The sequence below is a fragment of the Podarcis vaucheri genome, assembly GCF_965113315.1.
Source record: "Podarcis vaucheri genome assembly, chromosome: 9".
NCBI classification, from domain to species: domain Eukaryota; kingdom Metazoa; phylum Chordata; class Lepidosauria; order Squamata; family Lacertidae; genus Podarcis; species Podarcis vaucheri.
In genome coordinates, this window is record NC_138767.1 from 3352938 (window position 1) to 3375217 (window position 22280).

A 22280-nucleotide genomic window follows, 5' to 3' on the forward strand; every position below is an offset into this window, starting at 1 on the left:
CTGACAGGATGGATCTAGTGGGCTTCCAAATCCAGTGGGCTTCCAATGGCTCTGGGGGATTTTCCAGCTGATCTGACAGGTGCTCCTGCTGAGTTTTGGCTGATCTCTGGAACAACCGTACAACAACAACAACAACAACAACAACATGCTGCCCATCTGACTGGGTTTCCCCCAACCACTCTGGGCTACTTCCAAAAAATTAAAACACAATTGAAAACCAACCATTTAAAACTTCCCTGAACAGGGCTGATGTGACAAGGTTCAAGAATGTGGACAAGGTCCTTGGATCCGTCAGGACAACCACTTGTACACTGGACCCTGCCCCTTGTGGCTTATACAAACTAGCAGGGAAGGGACAGCTGGCTGGAATAGAAAGGTGATTAATGCCTCTTTACAAAAGGAGCTGCTCCCAGCCTGCTTGAAGGCAGGCCTGAAGAAATATTCGCTGTGCTCAGAAAATCTAAGTAACTGCCTGCTGGTTGCTAATTTCCCCTTCCTGGGCAAGGTTCTTGAGCGGGTGGTTGTGGACCAGATCCAGATGCTCTTGGAGAAAACTACTTTTCTAGATCCATGTCAATCAGGATTTAGACCTCGTTTTGGAACAATGTCTTTAAAAGCAATCAAATTTCCAAAGGTCAAAGAGAAAGAGGGAAATGGCATTATACGACTCTCACAAAATGTGTGCCTTGGTGCTGAAAATCTTTAGCTTGCTTTTTATGTACAATTGACATAATATGTGTGTAAGAGGTGTGTGCTGCCAAGCCGGCATAGATAAAAACTCCAGGCTTGCGGCCAGTTACAATTTCTTTGATTTATTTACAAAGTTCAAAGGAACATCTCCAGTGCTTCAGAGCATGTCCGACCCTGTCGGCAAAGATGCCGTGTCTGGTTTCTTTTTACTTTTTCTTGCCCAACATGCAAGTCTGTGGAAACCACGCCTCTGATTTCCTCTGTTTACAGAATGACTGGTTCCGGGCTCATTCTCCCCCCTCCCTGCCTCCTCTTCACTGTCAGGCGACAGACTGCTAATGATCTCTTTCGGCTCTCTATAAGTGCTGGTCTCTCCCCTTAGCTCTTTCCCTGTTTGCCTCTCCCTGACATCCACCCCCTCCTCAAAGGCCCCCTCCCGCTCAGGAGACCCGACTGTACCCATATCTCTTTCCTCTGGGGTGGGAGGGGAGAAGCCAGCAAAACTACCCATTTCCTCATCTGTCTCTTCGAACACCCCCCTCCAACCCCCAATTCCTGGTGTTCCCCAGTCTATGCCTTCATCTTCTTCCTCCTCCTCGTCCGATGCTGGGAAACCTTCGAATTCCTCTTCGTCATCTGTTGTTTAGAACACCTGTTGAAAGGACCCACCCTTGCTTTTGGGTTTGTCAGGGGAAAAACTGTGGAACTCCTCCACCAGTTCCTTGTCGGAAATACTGTCTTCCGGGACCCAGGTATTCTCTGATGTCAGGGCCCCTTCCCACGCCACCAAATATTCCAAATTCCCCCCTCTCCAACGAGAGTCCAGTATTTCCGTTACCTCGTTGCACTGCTCCCTTTCCTCCATTTCGGGTGGTTTGTTTGGTTGTTGTTGTTGTCCTTACCCACAACAACTTCAAATTTGGTGATGACCTGTTCCTTCAGATCAGCGGCACAGCAATGGGCACCCGCATGGCCCCACAGTATGCCAACATCTTCATGGCAGATTTAGAACAACGTTTCCTAAACTCCTACCCACTCAAACCTCTCTTGTACCTGCGATACATTGACGATATTTTTATCATCTGGACACATGGCAACAGACCCTGGACACCTTTCACCAGAAATTCAATGATTTTCACCCCACAATCAACCTTACAATGAATCAATCTATGCAAGAAATACATTTTTTGGACACTACTATAAAAATACAGGATGGACGCATAGACACCACCTTATACCGTAAACCAACTGACCGACAAACATATCTACATGCCTCTAGCTACCATCCCAAGCATACCAAACAGTCCATTGTATATAGCCAGGCACTACGTTACAGCCGCATCTGTTCCAATTCTACAGACAGAGACTCTCACCTAAGAGATCTACAGCAAACCTTTTCAGAACTAAAATACCCAGCAGATGAAGTTAGACAACAGATCAACAGAGCCAGACTGATACCCAGAGAGAACTTGCTGCAAGACAGACCCAAAAAAGAAAATAACAGAACACCACTAGTCATCACATACAGCTCCCAAGTTAAAACAGTTCAACGCATCATCAGAGATCTACAACCTCTCCTGGACAATGACAGTTCTCTTTCTCAAGCTCTGGGAGGAAGACCTTTCATTGCCTACAGACAGCCACCCAATCTTAAACAACTCCTAACCCACAATAATACTACAACCAGACTTAACACGGACACTGGCACCAGAGCCTGCAATAAACCCAGATGCCAACTTTGCTGCCACATACACCCGGACAACACCATTACTGGCCCCAACAACATCACACATACCATCTCGGGATTATTTAATTGCTCATCGTCTAACATTGTGTATGCCATCAAATGCCAACAGTGTCCTTCAGCTCTCTATATTGGACAAACAGGCCAAACCTTACGCCAAAGAATAAACGGACATAAATCTGACATCAAGAATCACAAAACAGAGAAACCAGTAGGAGAACACTTCAATCTCCCAGGACATTCTATACAAGATCTCAAAGTAGCTGTTTTACTACAAAGGAATTTCAGAAATAGACTGGAAAGAGAAGCTGCTGAATTGCAACTCATTACCAAACTTAAAACAATGGAGACACCTGGTCTGAACAGAGACATTGGATTCTTATCTCATTATATATGACTAAAAGCCACTTCTCACCTTCTCACCCCTTGCCTTTTCCTGTAAGACCTACTACAGTCGTTAAGAGTCGTCAACAGGCTCATCAGGCTCATCTCAGCTATCTGCCAATCTCCGATTCCCACCACCCTTCTGAGTAATACCCCTCCCCACCTTCTCTATATATAGAAGGATCTGGCAACTTCTGTTTCAGTGTATCTGAAGAAGTGTGCATGCACACGAAAGCTTATACCAAGAACTAACTTAGTTGGTCTTTAAGGTGCTACAGGAAGGAATTTTTTTATTTTGACTATGGCAGACCAACACGGCTACCCATCTGTAACCATTACCCTCAATGTAAACCATAAATTTGTTCCAGTCTTCGTTTAACTTTGTATTTTTTTGATTTCTAATTCTTTGCGTCATTCTTGCCAATTCTACAAAATCGTATAATTTCAGTTGCCAGTCTTTCACCGTTGGTAAATTTGTACTTTTCCAATTTTGGGCAATTAACATTCTAGCCGCAGCTGTTGCATATTGAAACAAGGTTTTATCTTTTTCCGGTATTTCTTTTCCAACAATCCCTAGTAAAAAGGCCTCTGGCTTTTTGGGGAATGTGTATCTGAATATTTTTTTTAACTCGTCATATATCTGATTCCAAAAATTTTTTATTCCCTCACATGTCCACCACATATGTATGAAGTTCCCTTCATTTGTTTTGCATTTCCAGCAGGCCTTGTTACCAGTCTTATACATCCTGTTTAATTTTTCTGGAGTTAAATACCATCTGTATATCATCTTTTCTAAGTTTTCTCTAATTGCTGCACTTGCTGTGAATTTTACTCCCTCGTTCCATAATTTCGACCATTTCTCATATTCTATATTATATCCCAAGTCTCTTGCCCACTTAACCATAACTTCTTTAATCTCTACATCTTTTGTGTCCCATTCCAATAAAATATTATACATTTTGGATAATAACTTAGATTTGCTTTCTATTATTTCAATTTGAAATTTTGATTTCTTTTCGTTCATTCCTACTTTCTTGTCTTCCGTCCATATTGCATTGATCTGATGATACTGTAACCAACCCTTCAGCTTTTCCTTCAACTCCTCGTACGGTCTTAATTTCCAACTTTCATGGGAGCTTGTCAATAAATCTTCATATGTCAATCTTTGCTCTTCCAGATTTGTTCTTTTAATAGATAGGATATCTGTTGGGGACAACCACCAGGGTGTTTTCGGTTCTAACAATTTTTTGTTTCTTTCCCAAACTTCATACAAAGGCCCTCTGATGATGTGACTCGAAAATCCTTTGTGTGCTTTTTCTTTACTTAACCAAAGGTAGGCGTGCCTCCCGCCAGGTGTCTAATTATGTGAGCAACTTTCTGGGCATCGTTCCCAAACTTGGCCAATTCAAGCCCTAAAAAATATCTCATCTCGGTTTTGAAATCCAAGTAACTTTCCGGGTCACCATGGAACCGTTCCACCTACACTGACTTGCCCCCATCTGCCGATAGCCCACCGTGGGTTCTCTCTGAGCAGCCCTAGCTTCTTCCAGAAGGGCCTGCAAGTTGGACGATCTCTGTTCCAGAGCGACATTTCACTTTCTCAGCTCCAAGACCTCCTTCTCCATTCTGAGGCTTATTCCTTATTCCACCAGCTTTCCAGCAACAAATTGGGGACACGGCATGCTGTAAGAGGTGTGTGCTGCCAAGCCGGCATAGATTAAAACTCCAGGCTTGCTGCCAGTTACAATCTCTTTGATTTATTTACAAAGTTCAAAGGAACATCTCCAGTGCTTCAGAGCATGTCCGACCCTGTCGGCAAAGATGCTTTTTAACATCTTTATGCGCCCCCTCGCCCAGCTTGTCCGGAGTTTGGGGCTGGGCTGCCATCAGTATGCTGATGACACCCAACTCTATCTGTTGATGGATGGCCATCCTGACTCGGCCCCAGACACACTGATCAGATGCTTGGAAGCTGTGGCTGGATGGTTACGTGGGAGCCGGTTGAACTTAAATCCTTCGAAGACAGAGGTCCTCTGGCTGGGACGGGACGATATGGGATTGAGGGGGCAACTCCCATCTCTTGCGGGGGTGCAATTAGAGCCAGCACCGTCCGTTAAGAGTTTGGGTGTAATCTTCGATACCTCCCTCTCTATGGAGGCGCAGATTGCAGCTATAACAAAGGCGGCATTTTTTCATCTCCGCCAAGCTAAGCAGTTGGCCCCTTACCTCTCTCGCCCTGACCTAGCCACTGTGATCCATGCGACGGTCACCTCCAGACTGGATTATTGTAACTCGCTCTACGTGGGGCTGCCCTTGAGACTGACCCAGAAACTCCAGCGGGTGCAGAATGCCGCAGCGAGACTCCTTACGGGGTCTTCGCTGCGGGATCACATTCATCCGGTGCTATACCACCTGCACTGGCTCCCGGTGGAGTACAGGATCAGGTTTAAGGTGCTGGTTTTAACCTTCAAAGCCCTATACGGCCTAGGACACTCGTATCTACGGGACCGCCTCTCCTGGTATGCCCCACAGAGGAACTTACGGTCCTCAAATAAAAACATCTTGAAGGTCCCAGGCCACAGAGAGGTTAGGCTGGCCTCAACTAGAGCCAGGGCTTTTTCGGCTGCGGCTCCAACCTGGTGGAACGCTCTGTCACAAGAGACAAGGGCCCTGCAGGACTTGACATCTTTCCGCAGGGCCTGAAAGACAGAGCTGTTCCACCAGGCCTTTGGTTAGGGCACAGCCTGACTCCCTCCTTTGGCAATCTTTACAATACTTTAGTTTATGGTTGCCATCAATTTTGATTTTAATTAATTCTTATGATGTTTTTATAATGTTGCACTATTTTAGTGTTGTTAGCCGCCCTGAGCCCGGCTTCGGCTGGGGAGGGCGGGATATAAATAAAATTTATTATTATTATTATTAAGATGCCGCGTCTGGTTTCTTTTTACTTTTTCTTGCCCAACATGCAAGTCTGCGGAAACCACGCCTCTGATTTCCTCTGTTTACAGAATGACTAGTTCCGGGCTCATCCTCCCCCCTCCCTGCCTCCTCTTCGCTGTCAGACAACAGACTACTAATTATCTCTTTCGGCTCTCTATAAGTGCTGGTCTCTCCCCTTAGCTCTTTCCCTGTTTGTCTCTCCCTGACAATGCATTCATTCCCATTCTTTGCTCTCGCATCTAAAGCTTTATAGACAATTTTATAATCACTTTACCTATTATGTGTCCAGTGGCCAAGGGGTCAATTCACTATGTATGTGAGTGGGCTTGAGGGTTTCTGTCTGATGATGGGCTTGTGAAACAGGAGAGAGATTTTGCTGTTGCACCAACCACCCCACTGCCCAGCAGTCTCTCTGACCAAGTTGGCGGAAGTTGCCTTCAAAGTGCTGCTCATGAATCTCTCTCTTTCAGTTGACCTCTTTTGATTGTCTCTGCAGAGGCAGGGCTCTCATGGGTGAAGATAATAAAGGACAGGTCTTTTACCTTACCTGTTTTGATTGTCTCTGTTATAGCAAAGAATTGAAAAGTCTTTTCTTTCCTAACCATAGAGGCTAAGTCAATTCAAAGCTTCAGGAGAGCTGAACTAAATATCTCTGATGTCTCTCTAGGGTGGCCCCATGCAAAGGAGGGCACCAGTCTGCTCTGGCTCTAAGAGTTTTCAGCTAGAGGAGGGGCTTTCAGCTGGCGCAGACTCAGGGCAGGTTCCCACTGCACTACAATTCTTCAGCATCGTAGGGTAGCTTACCAATTTCTTTTTGCAGTTCATCATTTTTGTTGGCAAGATGCAGCAATTCGTCTGATACGTTTTGAGCTACAGCGAGTATTCCGAAGTCTAAAAGAGTTGAAATAGTTTAAGGCAAAAGAGAAAAGTTGAAATAGTTTAAGGCAAAAACGTATCTGAAATAACAATATGCAAATATTAAGAAACCATTTTCAAACATTTTCAAACATTTTAAGACCCATGCAATCCACTATCCTATTCTCATATTAAAAGTGGCTCATGAAGTATCTCTAATGTTCCCCTCCTATGTTCTCATTTCCTGCAGGGAATCACAGGGTTATCGCTGAAGACTCTTGAGAGTCCCATGGACTGCAAGAAGATCAAACCAATCCATTCTGAAGGAAATCAGCCCTGAGTGCTCACTTGAAGGACAGATCCTGAGGCTGAGACTCCAATACTTTGGCCACCTCATGAGAAGAGAAGACTCCCTGGAAAAGACCCTGATGTTGGGAAAGATGGAGGGCACAAGGAGAAGGGGATGACAGTGGACGAGAAGGCTGGACAGTGTTCTTGAAGCTACAAACATGAGTTTGACCAAACTGCGGGAGGCAGTGGAAGACAGGAGTGACTGGCATGTTCTGGTCCATGGGGTCATGAAGATTCAGACATGACTAAATGACTAAACAACAACAACATTATGCATTGTGAGATCTAAGAAAATAGAGGTGCCAGAACTCTTTTTCTGGTGAATGTTGTGTTGCATTCCACATAATTCTAAGGAGGACATTATATCCATGCAGGAATTTCTCCTTGTGCAATGCAATCTTCAGCCCCTTTCCCTCCACTCTGTTCCCCACCCTGCAGAGCAGCTTTGGTGATGGCATGCAAAGTGATGGGGGCAAAGTTCCCTTGTGCTAGTGCTAAAAGCTTGCAGTAGCACAAATCTTGCAATAGCACAAACATTGTGAATTACAGTTTGATGGGAGGAGGACAGCATTTCTAGTGGGAAAATCACAACCATCTGCTTTTCTTCCTGCTGAGCAATGAAACTGTGATAAACTCTATTGGGTGATGAGTTTCATTGAATAAATGTATTGCTTACACAATATGAATCCCAAAATGAACTACAGTGGTACCCCGCAAGACGAATGCCTCGCAAGACGGAAAACCCGCAAGACGAAAGGGTTTTCTGTTTTGGAGGCGCTTCGCAAGACGAATTTCCCTATGGGCTTGCTTCGCAAGACGAAAGCCCATAGGGAAATGCTGGCGGTCGGGAGCAAAGACTTTTGCCCACAGCCGGCCTTCAGAAGAGGACCTCTTCTGAAGGCCGGCGGGGGGCAAAAGTCTTTGCTCCCCTCCGCCTGCCTTCCCCCCGCCTGCCCCGGGCGATCTTAAAATGCTGGCGGGCGGGAGCGAAGCGTTCGCTGCCGACCCCCAGCATTTTAAAATCTCCAAGGGACAGCAGAGAAGTCTCTGTCCCAGGGAGATTTTAAAATGCTGGGGGTCGGGAGCGAAGCGCTGCCGACCCCCAGCATTTTAAAATCTCCCCGTGTCCCGGGAAGGTTTTAAAATGCTGGGGGTCGGGAGCAAAGCGCTGCCGACCCCCAGCATTTTAAAACGCTGTTCTGAAGGGGGGGCGGGACACCTGCCCCAGCCGCCCCACTTCGGAAAGCTTTTCCGAAGTGGGGAGGGGGGGCGGGGTCACCTGCCCCAGCCGCCCCACTTCGGAAAGCTGTTCCGAAGTGGGGAGGGGGGGCGGGGTCACCTGCCCCAGCCGCCCCACTTCGGAAAGCTTTTCCGAAGTAGGGAGGGGGGGCGGGGTCACCTGCCCCAGCCGCCCCACTTCGGAAAGCTTTTCCCAAGTGGGGAGGGGGGCGGGGACACCTGCCCCAGCCGCCCCACTTCGGAAAGCTGTTCCGAAGTGGGGAGGGGGGGCGGGGTCACCTGCCCCAGCCGCCCCACTTCGGAAAGCTGTTCCGAAGTGGGGAGGGGGGGCGGGGTCACCTGCCCCAGCCGCCCCACTTCGGAAAGCTGTTCCGAAGTGGGGAGGGGGGCGGGGTCACCTGCCCCAGCCGCCCCACTTCGGAAAGCTGTTCCGAAGTGGGGAGGGGGGGCGGGGACACCTTCTGAAGGTGGGCAGGGGGCAAAAGTCTTTGTCCCCCCTGCCTGCCTTCCCAGGGGCTTTTAAATCGCCCCGGACAGCAGAGAAGTCCTCCGCTGTCCGGGGCGATTTTAAAATGCCGCCCGCCAGCATTTTAAGATCGCCCCGGACAGTGGAGAAGTCCTCCGCTGTCCCAGGGTTTTTTAAAATGCTGGGGGTGGGAAGAAAAGCCCTTGCCCCCCCCCAGCCTTCAGAAGAGGTCCGGGGACAGACTGTCCCTGGACCTGGTCTGAAGGCGGTTTCCCTAGGAATGCATTAATTGATTTTCAATGCATTCCTATGGGAAACCGTGCATCGCAAGACGAAAAAACCGCAAGACGAAGAGACTTGTGGAACAAATTAATTTCGTCTTGCGAGGCACCACTGTACAGAAATTGACGCCTGTTTAAATTAATCAGGGTCTAGCAAAAGTGAGGATGTGTATAAAAAAATGCTTACCATCCTTGTCTTCATGGATTGTATCAAGCCCAACAACAAAGGTCCGAATGATATCCATTGCCATTTGAAACTCCATCCTTCTTTTTAGTTCCTTTTGATCTAAGGATGAAGTAGGTAGAAAAGAAATGATTAAATTGTCTGATTAACTGTGGGATCGGATACTTGGTTTCAAACTGCTTTTAATATTCAATTTAAATTGCTGACTTGTAATGCAGATAAGAAATCAAATCAACAAAACGATGGCTATGACTTTTATTAATATTTTCTGCTCTCAGCCCTTGATAGCGGCTGCCCTGCTGATCTGAAGTCCTGTTTCCATTTGGCCTGTTACTTCTGTCATTAGATGGTTTGGCCTTCCTTTGAGAGCTTTGGATTTTTGGTTGTCTAGATAGACCTGTCCTCTTGGTCCTACAGTCTTGCATTTGCCAGGCTGCCTCATGCTCTGCCACATGCTTAAAATATGCAAATTCTTGGATCATTTGTCCCCCCCCCCAGCTTTGCTTACTTTCAAGTGCCCTTTAAAAATGAATTAGGTGTTCAAATAGGTCAAGGGCTCATCTATCCAGTGCTATTTTTCTACAAAAGAGGTGCTGGAACTCAGCATGAATGCCTCCCTTCTTCTCTTAAAATGGCAATGGCGCCCACCTGAGAGGGGCCAGAACAGCGTCCTGATCAATTTCAGCTGAAAAAAGCCCCGCATATATCTAGATATTTAGGTAGGCTCTGGACCCACCCACTTTGGCCATGGCCTTATCCTCTGCAGCCTGTTTTCCCCAAGCACTTTTCTTCAAGGGACTGGAGCCCTAGCAGAGGGCAGGCTGGCGAGGATCAGGAATGGAGCCTGCGGCGACGCAATGGCACTCTTTCTCCCCCTGGCACCACTGTGCCAGCCTCAGTTTCCCTTCCCTCAGCTGAATTCCCCCAATGGAGAATGAATCACGAGCAACTGTGGCTTTTACTTTTGGGGAAACAGGTTGCAGACAAACTTTATTACAACAGATGTAAACAAGGAGTTTTGGTTCTTCTTCCACAGAAATGTAACAAACAGTGAGGCTATTAACTGTGTGATGCTGATGTTTTTTATTAAAACATATACTGTTTCAAGTTATAGGCTGTATGCTGTGCAGACTTAAGGTTACTTCCTTTTACACATCTTTCATAGACCAGACTTCTCCATGCTCATTTCAGGAACTTAGGATTTTAACTGGACTGTTTCCTTACAGACCCTCAAATCCTCCTTGGCCTTGGAATCACTATTGCCCTTTCCAGTCAGAGTATCCCCTCTGAGGACCCTTTTTTCCTGTAAACAGCTTGTGGGATTGTGTCTTGTCTATTTTAACAGAGTTCTGCAATTCAGAACCTTAGAGCATATACTGAGAGGTCTCAGCTCTCTTCAGCTCTACCACCTGTCAGAACAAACTCTCCTAACAGAATCCAACTCACAGACCGAATTCCTCTCTCCCACTCCCTCACTCCACTCCAATTGCCTCCCTTGGAATGCTGGCCAATCAGGCGCTGTTGTTAGTTAAGTGTTTGCTGGCAGGGGTGGGGTGGGGGGGGGACACTAGATGACTCAACCCGCTCAGAAAAGAAACGTTTCCATCACAGGGCTTTCCCACAAGCAAATGAGGATTAGTTGGGAAAGGGAATTGTCCAGCCTGTTCCAGGGACTTGTGTCAGCCTGTGCTTCTGTTCCAAGAGCTAGAAGTCACTTATTCAGGGAGAACAAAACAGTGCCATAGCTCTCAGTGGGTGACAGCTGTAACTCACCCCCAGAAATCAAAGAGAGATGAAAGGGGTAAATGGAAGGTGGATCATGCCATCTCTTTTTGGAAATGCTATTGACATTTAAGCAAAGCACATGACATTAGTTGAAAGTATGCTTAACATCTAGGGATGTGGGTGGCGCTGTGGGTTAAACCACAGAGCCTAGGACTTGCCGATCAGAGGGTTGGCGGTTTGAATCCCCGTGACGGAGTGAGCTCCCGTTGCTCGGTCCCTGCTCCTGCCAACCTAGCAGTTCAAAAGCACCTCAAAGTGCAAGTAGATAAATAGGTACCGCTCCAGCGGGAAGGTAAACAACGTTTCCGTGCGCTGCTCTGCTTCGCCAAAGCGGCTTAGTCATGCTGGCCACATGACCTGGAAGCTGTGCGCCGGCTCCCTCGGCCAATAATGCGAGATGAGCGCCGCAACCCCAGAGTCGGGCACGACTGGACCTAATGGTCAGGGGTCCCTTTACCTTTACTTTATGCTTAATATCTATATGAAGCCGCTGGGAGAGATCATCAGGGGGTTGGGGCTGGGTGTTCATCAGTATGCAGATGACACCCAGCTCTACCTCTCCTTTAAATCAGAACCAGTGAAGGTGGTGAAGGTCCTGTGTGACTGCCTGGAGGCGGTTGGAGGATGGATGGCGGCTAACAGATTGAGGTTGAATCCTGACAAGACAGAAGTACTGTTTTTGGGGGACAGGGGGCGGGCGGGTGTGGGGGATTCCCTGGTCCTGAATGGGGTAACTGTGCCCCTGAAGGACCAGGTGCGCAGCCTGGGAGTCATTTTGGACTCACAGCTGTCCATGGAGGCACAGGTTAATTCTGTGTCCAGGGCAGCTGTCTACCAGCTCCACCTGGTACGCAGGCTAAGACCCTACCTGCCCACCGACTGTCTCACCAGAGTGGTGCATGCTCTAGTTATCTCCCTCTTGGACTACTGCAACACGCTCTACGTGGGGCTACCTTTGAAGGTGACCCGGAAACTGCAATTAATCCAGAATGCGGCAGATAGACTGGTGTCTGGTAGTGGCCACTGGGACCACATAACACTGGTTCTGAGAGATCTGCATTGGCTCCCAGTACGTTTCCGAGCACATTTCAAAGTGTTGCTGCTGACCTTTAAAGCCCTAAACAGCCTCGGTCCTGTATACCTGAAGGAGCGTCTCCACCCCCATTGTTCAGCACGGACACTGAGATCCAGCACCGATGGCCTTCTGGCAGTTCCCTCATTGCAAGAAATAAGGCTACAGGGAACTAGACAGAGGGCCTTCTCGGGAGTGGTGCCCACCCTGTGGAACACCCTCCCTTCAGATGTTAAGGAAATAAGTAGCTATCCTATCTTTAAAAGACATCTGAAGGCAGCCCTGTTCAGGGAAGTTTTTAATATTCAGTGCTGTATTGTTTTTAATACTTGATTGGGAGCCGCCCAGAGTGGCTGGGGAAACTCAGCCAGATGGGTGGGGATATAAATAACAAATTATAAATTATTATTATTATTACTATTATTATTATTATTATTATTATTATTTACTTACATAGAAGGAAAAGCAGCAGTGTCATGGCAGCAAGGATGAAAATCTCAAGTATTATATATCTTTCACCCGTTGGAGATTTTAAGAAGGTAACCATGTCCTGAAAAGCAGATGCTTGAAGAAAGAAAATTCTGATTTAGCCATCAGTAGCCAACAGTGTCCTCGAAGCTACCAACATGAGTTTGACCAAATTGTGGGAGGCAGTGGGAGACAGGAGTGCCTGGCGTGCTCTGGTCCATGGGGTCACAAAGGGTCATAGAATCATAGAATCATAGAGTTGGAAGAGACCACAAGGGCCATCGAGTCCAACCCCCTGCCAAGCAGGAAACACCATCAGAGCACTCCTGACATATGGTTGTCAGGCCTCTGCTTAAAGACCTCCAAAGAAGGAGACTCCACCACACTCCTTGGCAGCAAATTCCACTGTCAAACAGCTCTTACTGTCAGGAAGTTCTTCCTAATGTTTAGGTGGAATCTTCTTTCTTGTAGTTTGGATCCATTGCTCCGTGTCCGCTTCTCTGGAGCAGCAGAAAATACACGACTAAACAACTAAACAGCAACAAGCCAACATACCATTGCCACTCCAGGAAAAAGGATTTCCATATGCTGTGGTAGCCATCAGCCAGAGACAGTCAACTGTTCAAGGGGTGGTAATCTGGGTGGTTGAGCAGGTGGAGGAAGTAAGGAGAGATACCTTGCTGCTTGAGGAAGCTTTTCTGACCAATGTCTGGATCAGAAGACAGTAGCCTTTGATATTAAAGGACTTTCTGCCCACTAGGCATATGACAAGATGCTCCCTCTGTGCACATAATGCCACATACAGAAGCTGGGCTGGGCTGGCCATTGGCTCTTATTTGGATGCTGCTGATGGGGCAGCAGACTAACTGAGGAGGTGCAGCGCAGCTTGTGTGGTCTACCCATCTCTGCCCACCCCAGCACCTGCTACCATTCCTAGCTGTACACAGTAAAGGATCACCACAGCCACCAGCAAAGCGTGGGCTGAATCCTGGGGTTTCTGTGGAGCTTAGTGGATCTCTGGCACCCAAAGAGCTGTGTGTGCTTTTCTCTGCACTCGTCCCTAGCACAACCTGACTGGTTCCACTCCTTGCCTGTCTCTCCATCAACTTCCCTTTCCCACGCATTCCTCTACTTTATGAGAAACCTCATTCCATATGACTGTGCTGTATACAGACCACGAGTTTCAGTTGTTGGTGGTGGTGGTGGTGCTGCTGCTGCTGCTGCTGCTGCTGCTGCATCCTTTCTGGATGCTTCATCAATTCCGGACTTTTCCATCCTCTCAGTTGCATCTGTGAAACAATAAGCTATTATTACGACTATGAACACATTGGTTGGATGGTGGGTGTTTTCCCTTCCAAGCTCAGAGTATTAGTCTCTTGTCAAGCATGAAAGCTCACAAAATTTGCTTTTATTCTCCTGCACTTAGTCTCCCTATTACAGGAACATAATTTTTAAAATAGATGCACATCTACAAATGTCAAGGATTTCATCGGTACAAAGTTGAAATGGACAACAACATCAGGCCAAAAATATGTCTCAGTGAGGCATTTCCAACATTAAACTTTGGCATCTATCAGTATTAGACAACCATTTCCTGTAAAGACATTGTTGAGTCCAATATAACTGAAATGTCTTTCTTTTTCATTTGCTGGATCAGTCCTCATCTTATACCAAAAAGATATTCCATATGGATTCAAAGGTATTGAAAAAATGTTTTAGATAATATAGCACATTCTCATTTGCATTATATTCTTCTCTTAGCTCCTGGATATCTGATAGTTTATGGGACTTCAGCAAGCATTTGCAAAGAACAGTTATGGGTTTGATTCATATGTTCTCTCTATATTTATTTTATGGGGGAAACCAAATTTGGGGCAAGAATGGGTTGATTGTGATATATGTACATTAGATCAGCTGATAAGATCAGATGGAGAATTTTTGGTTCTGTTTATATTGCAGCTGAAATCTCAGTTACTTGGTGTGTGCTGAAAAGAAATATCTTGCTTCATAACATTTATTGGTGTTTGTTTATAGACTATCTCCTTTGAGTGCTTTGGCATCTATTGAATATCTGGAGGAAATAATACAATTTTCCCATAGATATCTGGTTGGCCATGGAGTGGTCTGGATACAGTACTGGATGGACTTTTCACATGATCTAGTACTCAGACTCTTATGATTCCAAAAATCACTTGAAAGCAGGGGCCTTCCAGGTCTCTCCATTTGCCCTGCCTCTCTGTCAATCAATGTCATATGATGTCACTATTACTTACTGTGCCAAATTACCATGCCAAATTACCATGCCTAAAGGTCCATTTTTGTGTTTGTCCCTTTTCCAGCAGCAACCAGAGCTGTTTTCATTAAGATACCAGCCCTCAGGCTGAAGGTGGCTTCCTCACAATACATTACCAGATGTTCACCATTTAATAGATTCTAAGGAGGGGAGACTACCCGTAACTTTCTTTAAAATGGTGGAGCACTTTAACTTGCTTGATATATGGAGATTTAAACACCCACTGGATAGAGAAATTACTTTTTTTCAGAACCAAAGCAATCTGCTGGACAAACCAACTTGATATGGATATCTAATGAACTATCATTGAGAAGAAAAAAGGAGAGATACAATCAAGGACACGTTCGGATCATAAACCAGTATTAGAGGAATTGAAAGGTGGAAAAAAAAACACATTTAGGTGGAGATTAAACGATGGACTTCTTGATAGCCAAACAATTTTACACAAAGCTGAAAAAGCTTTGAAAGACTATTTTGAGTTAAACTTAAATCAAGGAGTGGATCTGAAGGTTGTCTGGGATTCAAGTAAAGCGGTAATGTGGGGGGTTTTGATCCAACAAAATGCTTTCCAAAAAAAGATGAGAGAACAAAAACAAAAACAAAACAAAACAAAACAAATGAGAACTGCTGGAAGAATTGATTAAAAATAAAAAAGAATTGATCAAAAAACCCAGAAAAGATTCAGTAAAGCAAACCATAAAAATGTTATAGACACAATATTTGATGTTGGTAAATCAAGAAGAAGAAGAAGAAGAGTTTGGATTTGATATCCCGCCTTTCACTCCCTTTAAGGAGTCTCAAAGCGGCTAACATTCTCCTTTCCCTTCCTCCCCCACAACAAACACTCTGTGAGGTGAGTGGGGCTGAGAGACTTCACAGAAGTGTGACTGGCCCAAGGTCACCCAGCAGCTGCATGTGGAGGAGCGGAGACGCGAACCCGGTTCCCCAGATAACGAGACTACCGCTCTTAACCACTACACCATACTGGCTCAATAAATTGAATGGAAGATTAAAATGCCATGTTGGAATTTTTTTTATTTTGCCAGCCAGCTACACAACCTGCAGGCATGGCAGCTAAAGAAAAAATAAGACATGAACTTAATAATTAATTGAAATATAGAAGGGAAAGTTTTAGATAATATGAAACACATAAGAAAGCAATTTGTAAGGTATAATTCAGAACTGTACTGAGCCAGCATAAATAATATTGAAGAATATTTAAAGCAAATTAACTTACCATGAATTCCAAAAAAGAAACCTAATTCATTTAATGCACCTATAACTATGATGGAGTTACAACAGGCAGTTCATCAAGCCAAAATGGGCAGAATACAGAGGCCAGCAAAGTACTATGAGAAACTACAAGATTATCTAGCACAACCACTAAAAGATGTAACTAATGAGATATTAAATACAGGGGAAAGTGCCAGGTTCTTGGAAAGATGCTTACATTACACTGATTCCGAAACAAGACACAGATTTATTATGTGTCAAAAATTATAGGCTAGTCTTGGAAATGGCAGCACGGATTTGATCGCTCTGAAAGGGACTATCGGTCTGAGGCTGGCAGGGGTAAGAGGGGAGAGTGCCAGGGCTAGGCACCCCCCAAAAGCCTCACTCTGGCAGAAGCACCAATCTCCCGCTGCCCTCCTGGAAACCCTGCCGAAAGGCAGGTGGGGGGGAGTGCAGTTGAGAGCACTCGCAGCTTTAATGCGACCCTGCGAGGTATGTTTGGCATGCATATCTGTGGTATGAGAAGGTTAAAGTACATAGAGCTTTCTTAAATCATGTTGTAAGAAAATCGGTTTATGAGGTATGGGAAAAATATAAAAATCTACCAGAACAAAAAACACCACTAGAAGCGATACCCTTAAAAAAATTGAATATGAGAAATGACTGGGGAACGTATAAAGAGCAGTTAATGGAAGTAGAATTCCAATCGAAACTGAAGATGTTTGGGGACATAAGAGAATTACTAACTGACTGATTTCAGCACCATCAACTAAATTATATATTCAAGATGGACAAAAAGAATGGCTTTTCTAATGGAACCTCTAAATTTGAAAAAGAGCTGTTGGAGAACAAAACAAATTTACTCTCAAGAACGTATAAATTAATACTAGAATGGTATACAAAAGATGATCAGGTTAAATCAGCAATGATACACTGGGTGAAAGATTTTGGGTATAATATACAACTTGCAGCGTGGGAACTTAGGGAATTGGAATTTAAAATTCACAGCATGTTGCACGCTGAAAGGAAATTATACAAAAATGATATATTGTTGGTATTTAACTCCCAGTCAATTAGCAAAAATGTATAAATCAGGGTCAAATATATGTTGGAAATGTAAGGAAAAAGAAGGCACCTTTTATCAAATGTGGTGGACATGTAAGGTAGTAAAAGAATTTTAGGAAATTATATTTAATGAATTGGGGGGGAGCTTAATTCCCCCCCCCCTAAAAAAACCCCAAAACCTTTCTTTTAGGAACTCTAGGTGCCAAAATCCCAAAGGAGCAGAAAAGACTATGTACATGACCACGGCTGCACGGATGTTATTGGCCCAGAGATGGAAAGAAGATGAAATCCCTACCAGAGAAGAATGGCAGATAAATTTGGTGGATTATGCCGAAATAGCAAAAAAGAACAAAAGAATCAGAAATCAGGAAAATTTTAAGGAATGGGGAAAGTATAACTCTATCTTTAAAACCATTGTAAACACCTAAAATTCTTAGTGTGGTTGGAATACCACTTGTAGTTTAATGGGGAATTTTGGACATAATAGAAATGTAAAAGATTTGGATTATGATAAAAGATGCAGGAGGAAATGACTAACAATCGGCCCCATAAAGGGAAGGAGGGAAGTCCAGGCGATTCTTTGGAATCTTGTTTTTATATTGTATGTTGATATGTGATTGTAAAATTTTACTTTGAAAAACAAAATAAATAAATTTACAAAAGAAACAGAAAAAAGACTTTGAGACCATAAGTTGGACCTGGAAAAGAAGCAGACCTGTGCATTTCCCATGCATTCCTCTACTTTATGAGAAACCTCATCCCATATGACTGTGCAGTATACAGACCATCAGTTATAGTTGCTGATGGTGCTGCCGCCGATAGTGTTGTAGGCTCTGCGGGCGCTGGCTCTGCGGGCGCTGGCCTCTCCATCCTCTCAGCTAGAATAAGACAACAACAAATGGAGAACAAGATTATTGTAAAGTGGCATCAGCATTAGACCATCCTTTCCCGTAAAGACGTTGTTGAGTCCAATATAACTGAAAGGTCTTTCTTTCTCTTTTGCTGGATCAATCTCAGTTTAAACCAAAAGAGATGTTCCACATGGATTCCAAGGCATTTTTAAAGAAATTTGGTAATATAGCACATTCTCATTTTGCATCCTATTCCTCTCTAAACTCCTGGACATCTGGTTTACAGGACTCCAGTAAGATGTTCACCATTTAATAAATAATGTGGGACCTATGAGGTCTTCAGATGTTCCTGGGTGCCAAATTCCTCCATCACAGGCCTCATGGTCAATGGCTGGGGGTCACAGGAATTGCAGACCAATAACATCTGGAGGGCCATTTGTTCCCCACCCTTGATGGAAGGTATATACATTTAATTATATCTCTAGCTCCTGATCATCATTAAAGAAGAGGTGGCGGAGGAGGAGTTTGGACTTGATATCCCACTTTATCACTACCCTAAGGAGTCTCAAAGTGGCTAACAATCTCCTTTCCCTTCCTCCCCCACAACAAACACGCTCATGTGAAATGAGTGAGGCTGAGAGACTTCAGAGAAGTGTGACTAGCCAAGGTCACCCAGCAGCTGCAAGTGGAGGAGTGGGGACATGAACCCAGTTCACCAGATTACGAGTCCACCGCTCTTAACCATTACAACACTGCTGGCTCTGTCTAGTACTCAATCTTTAATTCAATTAAAGATTGAGTACTAGATCTGGTCTTTGTTGGACGCATATAAATCCAATTGAATCTAGCAAGACTTTGGAGACCATGAGTTGGACCTGGAAAAGAAGTCAAGGGGAAGCTGTTACCCAGGCTCTCCAAGTGTGCCATTTTGTTTTCTTTTTGCCAAGACGCAGCCTGACATCTGACGCTGTGGCTTAAAGCAAGAAGAGGACTGTTGTCTAAGCCCATTTCAAAGCCATCTGATCTAGGTTTCCCAAGACTTATATTTTCTGGATCATGAACTAGATCTGGATTTACAAAGTGGGCCCATGAATAAGAGCAGCACACCTGTATTGCCAGGGAATAAAACAGAATGTGGTGCTCCTGGTTTGCAATGTAGCTGGAGCTTTACTATAAGGGACATGGCTGTTTGAGAAGAAGCGAAAGGAACTTCATGGCTTGGCCAGCTATCAAACACTTGACTACATGGGGGAAGGAAGGAGGAAGCAGTTGACTGGGAACAAGGAAAGTAACCTTACATTGACTGAACCACAGAGATAAAGAATGCAAATGAAGGCTCATGCCCACATGTGTCGACTTCCAGGTCAGATCAAAGGAATTACATCTGTTGCCAGCTTGGCATGAGACCTTCACTATGGATTATATAAGGGCTAGCAGCTGAATGGGACAGGGAGATCTTCATACATTGTTCTATGCGCTATTCCAGAATGTGAAGAGAGCGACCAGCTGCCAGTCTGACGTGTCCCAGATAAGCCTTCCAGATCCCGATCGGCTGGAGAGACATGAAGAACTAAACCTATTCTATCTGTATTGTTGTTGTTGCCTAAGATATTTTGCTTATTGATTATATTGCTAGCTTTGTAGTTTAGTCCTGTTGCTGTTGGCTTTATAGTAGACTCCATTCTAGGTTGCTGATCAATTTCTTTGCTAATGTTTACCAATTAATAAGAGTTTGTCTCTACCTAAGAGTCTGTCAATTCTCTGTCCAGTGGAATCCAAAGAACCTCTGGCTTGCCTGGTGGTTGCTATTGGCCAAACAGGCATTAGGGGGCACTGGCAAGACAGCACCTGTGCACATCCTTATAATGTACCACCACCCAGTTTCATTGGATGACCCTAAGTTCTAGTAATTAAAAGAGAAAAACCATCTGTAGTTTATAAAAGCTCCCTATCATTTAGCCTCTTAGTGACCTTTCGGCCCTGGAATAAGTCCCTGCAATTATCATAGCTTGTAAGGAAAGTGTTCCACCCTTCAGACCTCTTTCTGTTTGGATACCTTGGTGTTGTCATGAAACAACCTTTTCTCTAATTTCTTCTTAAGGTTGTTTCATCCTCCCACTGGCTAAGAACCACCTCCCTTGTGATGTCAGGCATTCCAAAACTCCTCCCATTTGGGCTATACCATTTCCTGATTGGCTGCTAATCATATCCAATCAGCATTCCACATAAAGCATAAGCCCAGGAAAATGTTGGTTTCAGCTTTATTATACTAATTAATTTTTCAAAAGTTATTAGTTTTATTTTTTATTTAGGCCAGGTACATACTTTACCTTCAAAGCATATGCATATCCCCCAGAAGAATCCTTACTCCTCATAACCTCTGCTAGTAATATTGGAAAGCTTCCTATCTCAACACTTGTACCAGGAAATATGGCAAAGTGCATTAGTGTAAATCTTTATTTGCAAAGTTAAAGCACAAAGAAAAGGAACAGAAGCAATTAAATTTGGTCTACATTTATTGAATGTATCATCTTCAAAACATACATGCCACCAATGCTATTTTTCCACACTGAAAAGCTACTGGAACCTACCATGAACACCTCCCTTGCTCTTTCACAATGGTGTCCACCTGAGAGATGTCAGAACTGAGTTCAAGTGAGTTCCAGATGCAAAAAAGCCCTGCATGCAGCTGACCTTCAACCAATGGCAACTCATAGAGAACTGTACTTGGAAAGAAAGATAGATCTGCACAAACTCTGAATTGGACTCTGATAAGCTTCATATGCTAGAAACCCCTCATACCTATGTACACTTGTTTCTCTTTTTGTTTATTATGTTGTTGTATGTTTATATGTCACTACCAATAAAAATATTGTTCAAAAATGTTTTCTGTCATTTAAATCCTGTCCTTCTGTATAAAGATGCAAGAATCATATAACACTGGTCCTATCTCCAGTGGCTCCCAGTACATTTCCGAGCACAATTCAAAGTGTTGGTGCTGACCTTTAATGCCCTAAATGGCCTCAGCCCTGGATACCTGAAGGAGCGTCTCCACCCCCATAGTCCAGCCCAGACACTGAGGTCCATCTCCGAGGGTCTTCTGGCAGCTTCCTCACTGTAAGGTTGCAGTGAACCAGGCAGAGGGCCTCCTTGACGGTACCACCTTCCCTATGGAACACCCTTCCATCAGATGTCAAGGAGATTATGAACTACATAACTGTATCGGGAAGTTTTTAACACTTGACCTTTATTATGTTTTTATATTTTGCTGGAAGCTGTTCAGGGTGGCTGGGGAAACCTCGCCAGATGGGTGGGGTACAATAGTAATAGTGGTATAATAATAATAATAATAATAATAATAATAATAATAATAATAATAATATAAACCATTAAACACTTAACTAGAAGTAAATGTGTTTGTTCTATCAATTTATTTTAGACCTAAGTTTATACATTCAGTGTTCAAACATATTACTTTATGTAACCTCTTCACTGAGAAAATTGAGTGGCTGCTATAACCAGGGCCATGTTTAGCATATGCGCCGCCGGGTGCGCAAAGATCCGCCCAGCACCACCAAATTTAGTTTAGCTCCCAAATTAAACATTATTAACCGGCAGTTGCCCGGCTCGATCTACTTCTGGGGCGGTCACAAGATGAGAGAAAGTGACGGGAGAACACAAAGGGCGCGCGTGCACACACAGGGAGGAGATTGTGAGGGGGTCCTCTCTCATCTGCCACACCCCACAGGTTCTCCCCATGGGACGGCCTTGGCTGCTGCTCCTGCAGGGGCAGCTGGTGGCGCCCCTCTATGCCACAGGCAGCCACCCCCTCAGCCATGAAAATGACTCACCCACCGGAGCGCCACTTGCAATCATTCATGCCCCCATTGCCACCTATCGTCTGCCCGATCAGCATAACCAGCCGCCTGTCACTCACAACTGAAGCAGCGGCAGCCAATACACAGCGGACAATCGCTGCTGACACTACCCTGCTCGCTGTAACACCTGTCCCAATGAGGCACAACCCATGTATAAGACGACCCCCTCCCCATTTAGACTTAATTTTGGGGTAAAAAAAGGTTGGATGTGAGGGCGATCTGGCTGCAACATCTGTCACCCCATTTATCGCCAGGGTTGATTCGGCTGATCTGGCTGGCTAGGCGGGTGTCGTCTTCCTCCCTCATCACTCCATGTGCGCCCCTCCCGAAGCTGTGCACTCAATGGAAGAGGACGACCATCCCAGATACAAGGAGTGTACCATTCTAGGGACGCAGGTGGCGCTGTGGGTTAAACCACAGAGCCTAGGACTTGCCGATCAGAAGGTCGGCAGTTCGAATCCCTGTGACGGGAGCACATCAAAGTGCAAGTAAATAAAT

General features: G+C 44.9%; 1 protein-coding gene across 2 annotated transcripts in view; it reads right to left on the bottom strand.

The window, feature by feature from the left end:
- The window catches only part of LOC309540037 (CD209 antigen-like protein 2), a 62468-nt gene extending 42402 nt beyond the window's left edge, over positions 1-20066 (bottom strand). The window contains exons 1-6 of one of the 2 annotated variants that reach the window (XM_082236624.1): positions 19961-20066; positions 17839-17931; positions 13638-13751; positions 12448-12558; positions 9141-9239; positions 6566-6652 (exon numbers count right to left, since the gene is read on the bottom strand). In XM_082236624.1, coding sequence (XP_082092750.1) covers positions 6566-6652; positions 9141-9239; positions 12448-12558; positions 13638-13751; positions 17839-17923 — 496 coding nt within the window. In that variant the 5' untranslated portion in view covers positions 17924-17931; positions 19961-20066. The remainder of the gene's footprint in view (positions 1-6565; positions 6653-9140; positions 9240-12447; positions 12559-13637; positions 13752-17838; positions 17932-19960) is intronic. The other variant, XM_082236623.1, reaches the window with a different exon arrangement.
- Between the last annotated feature and the right edge of the window lie 2214 nt (positions 20067-22280).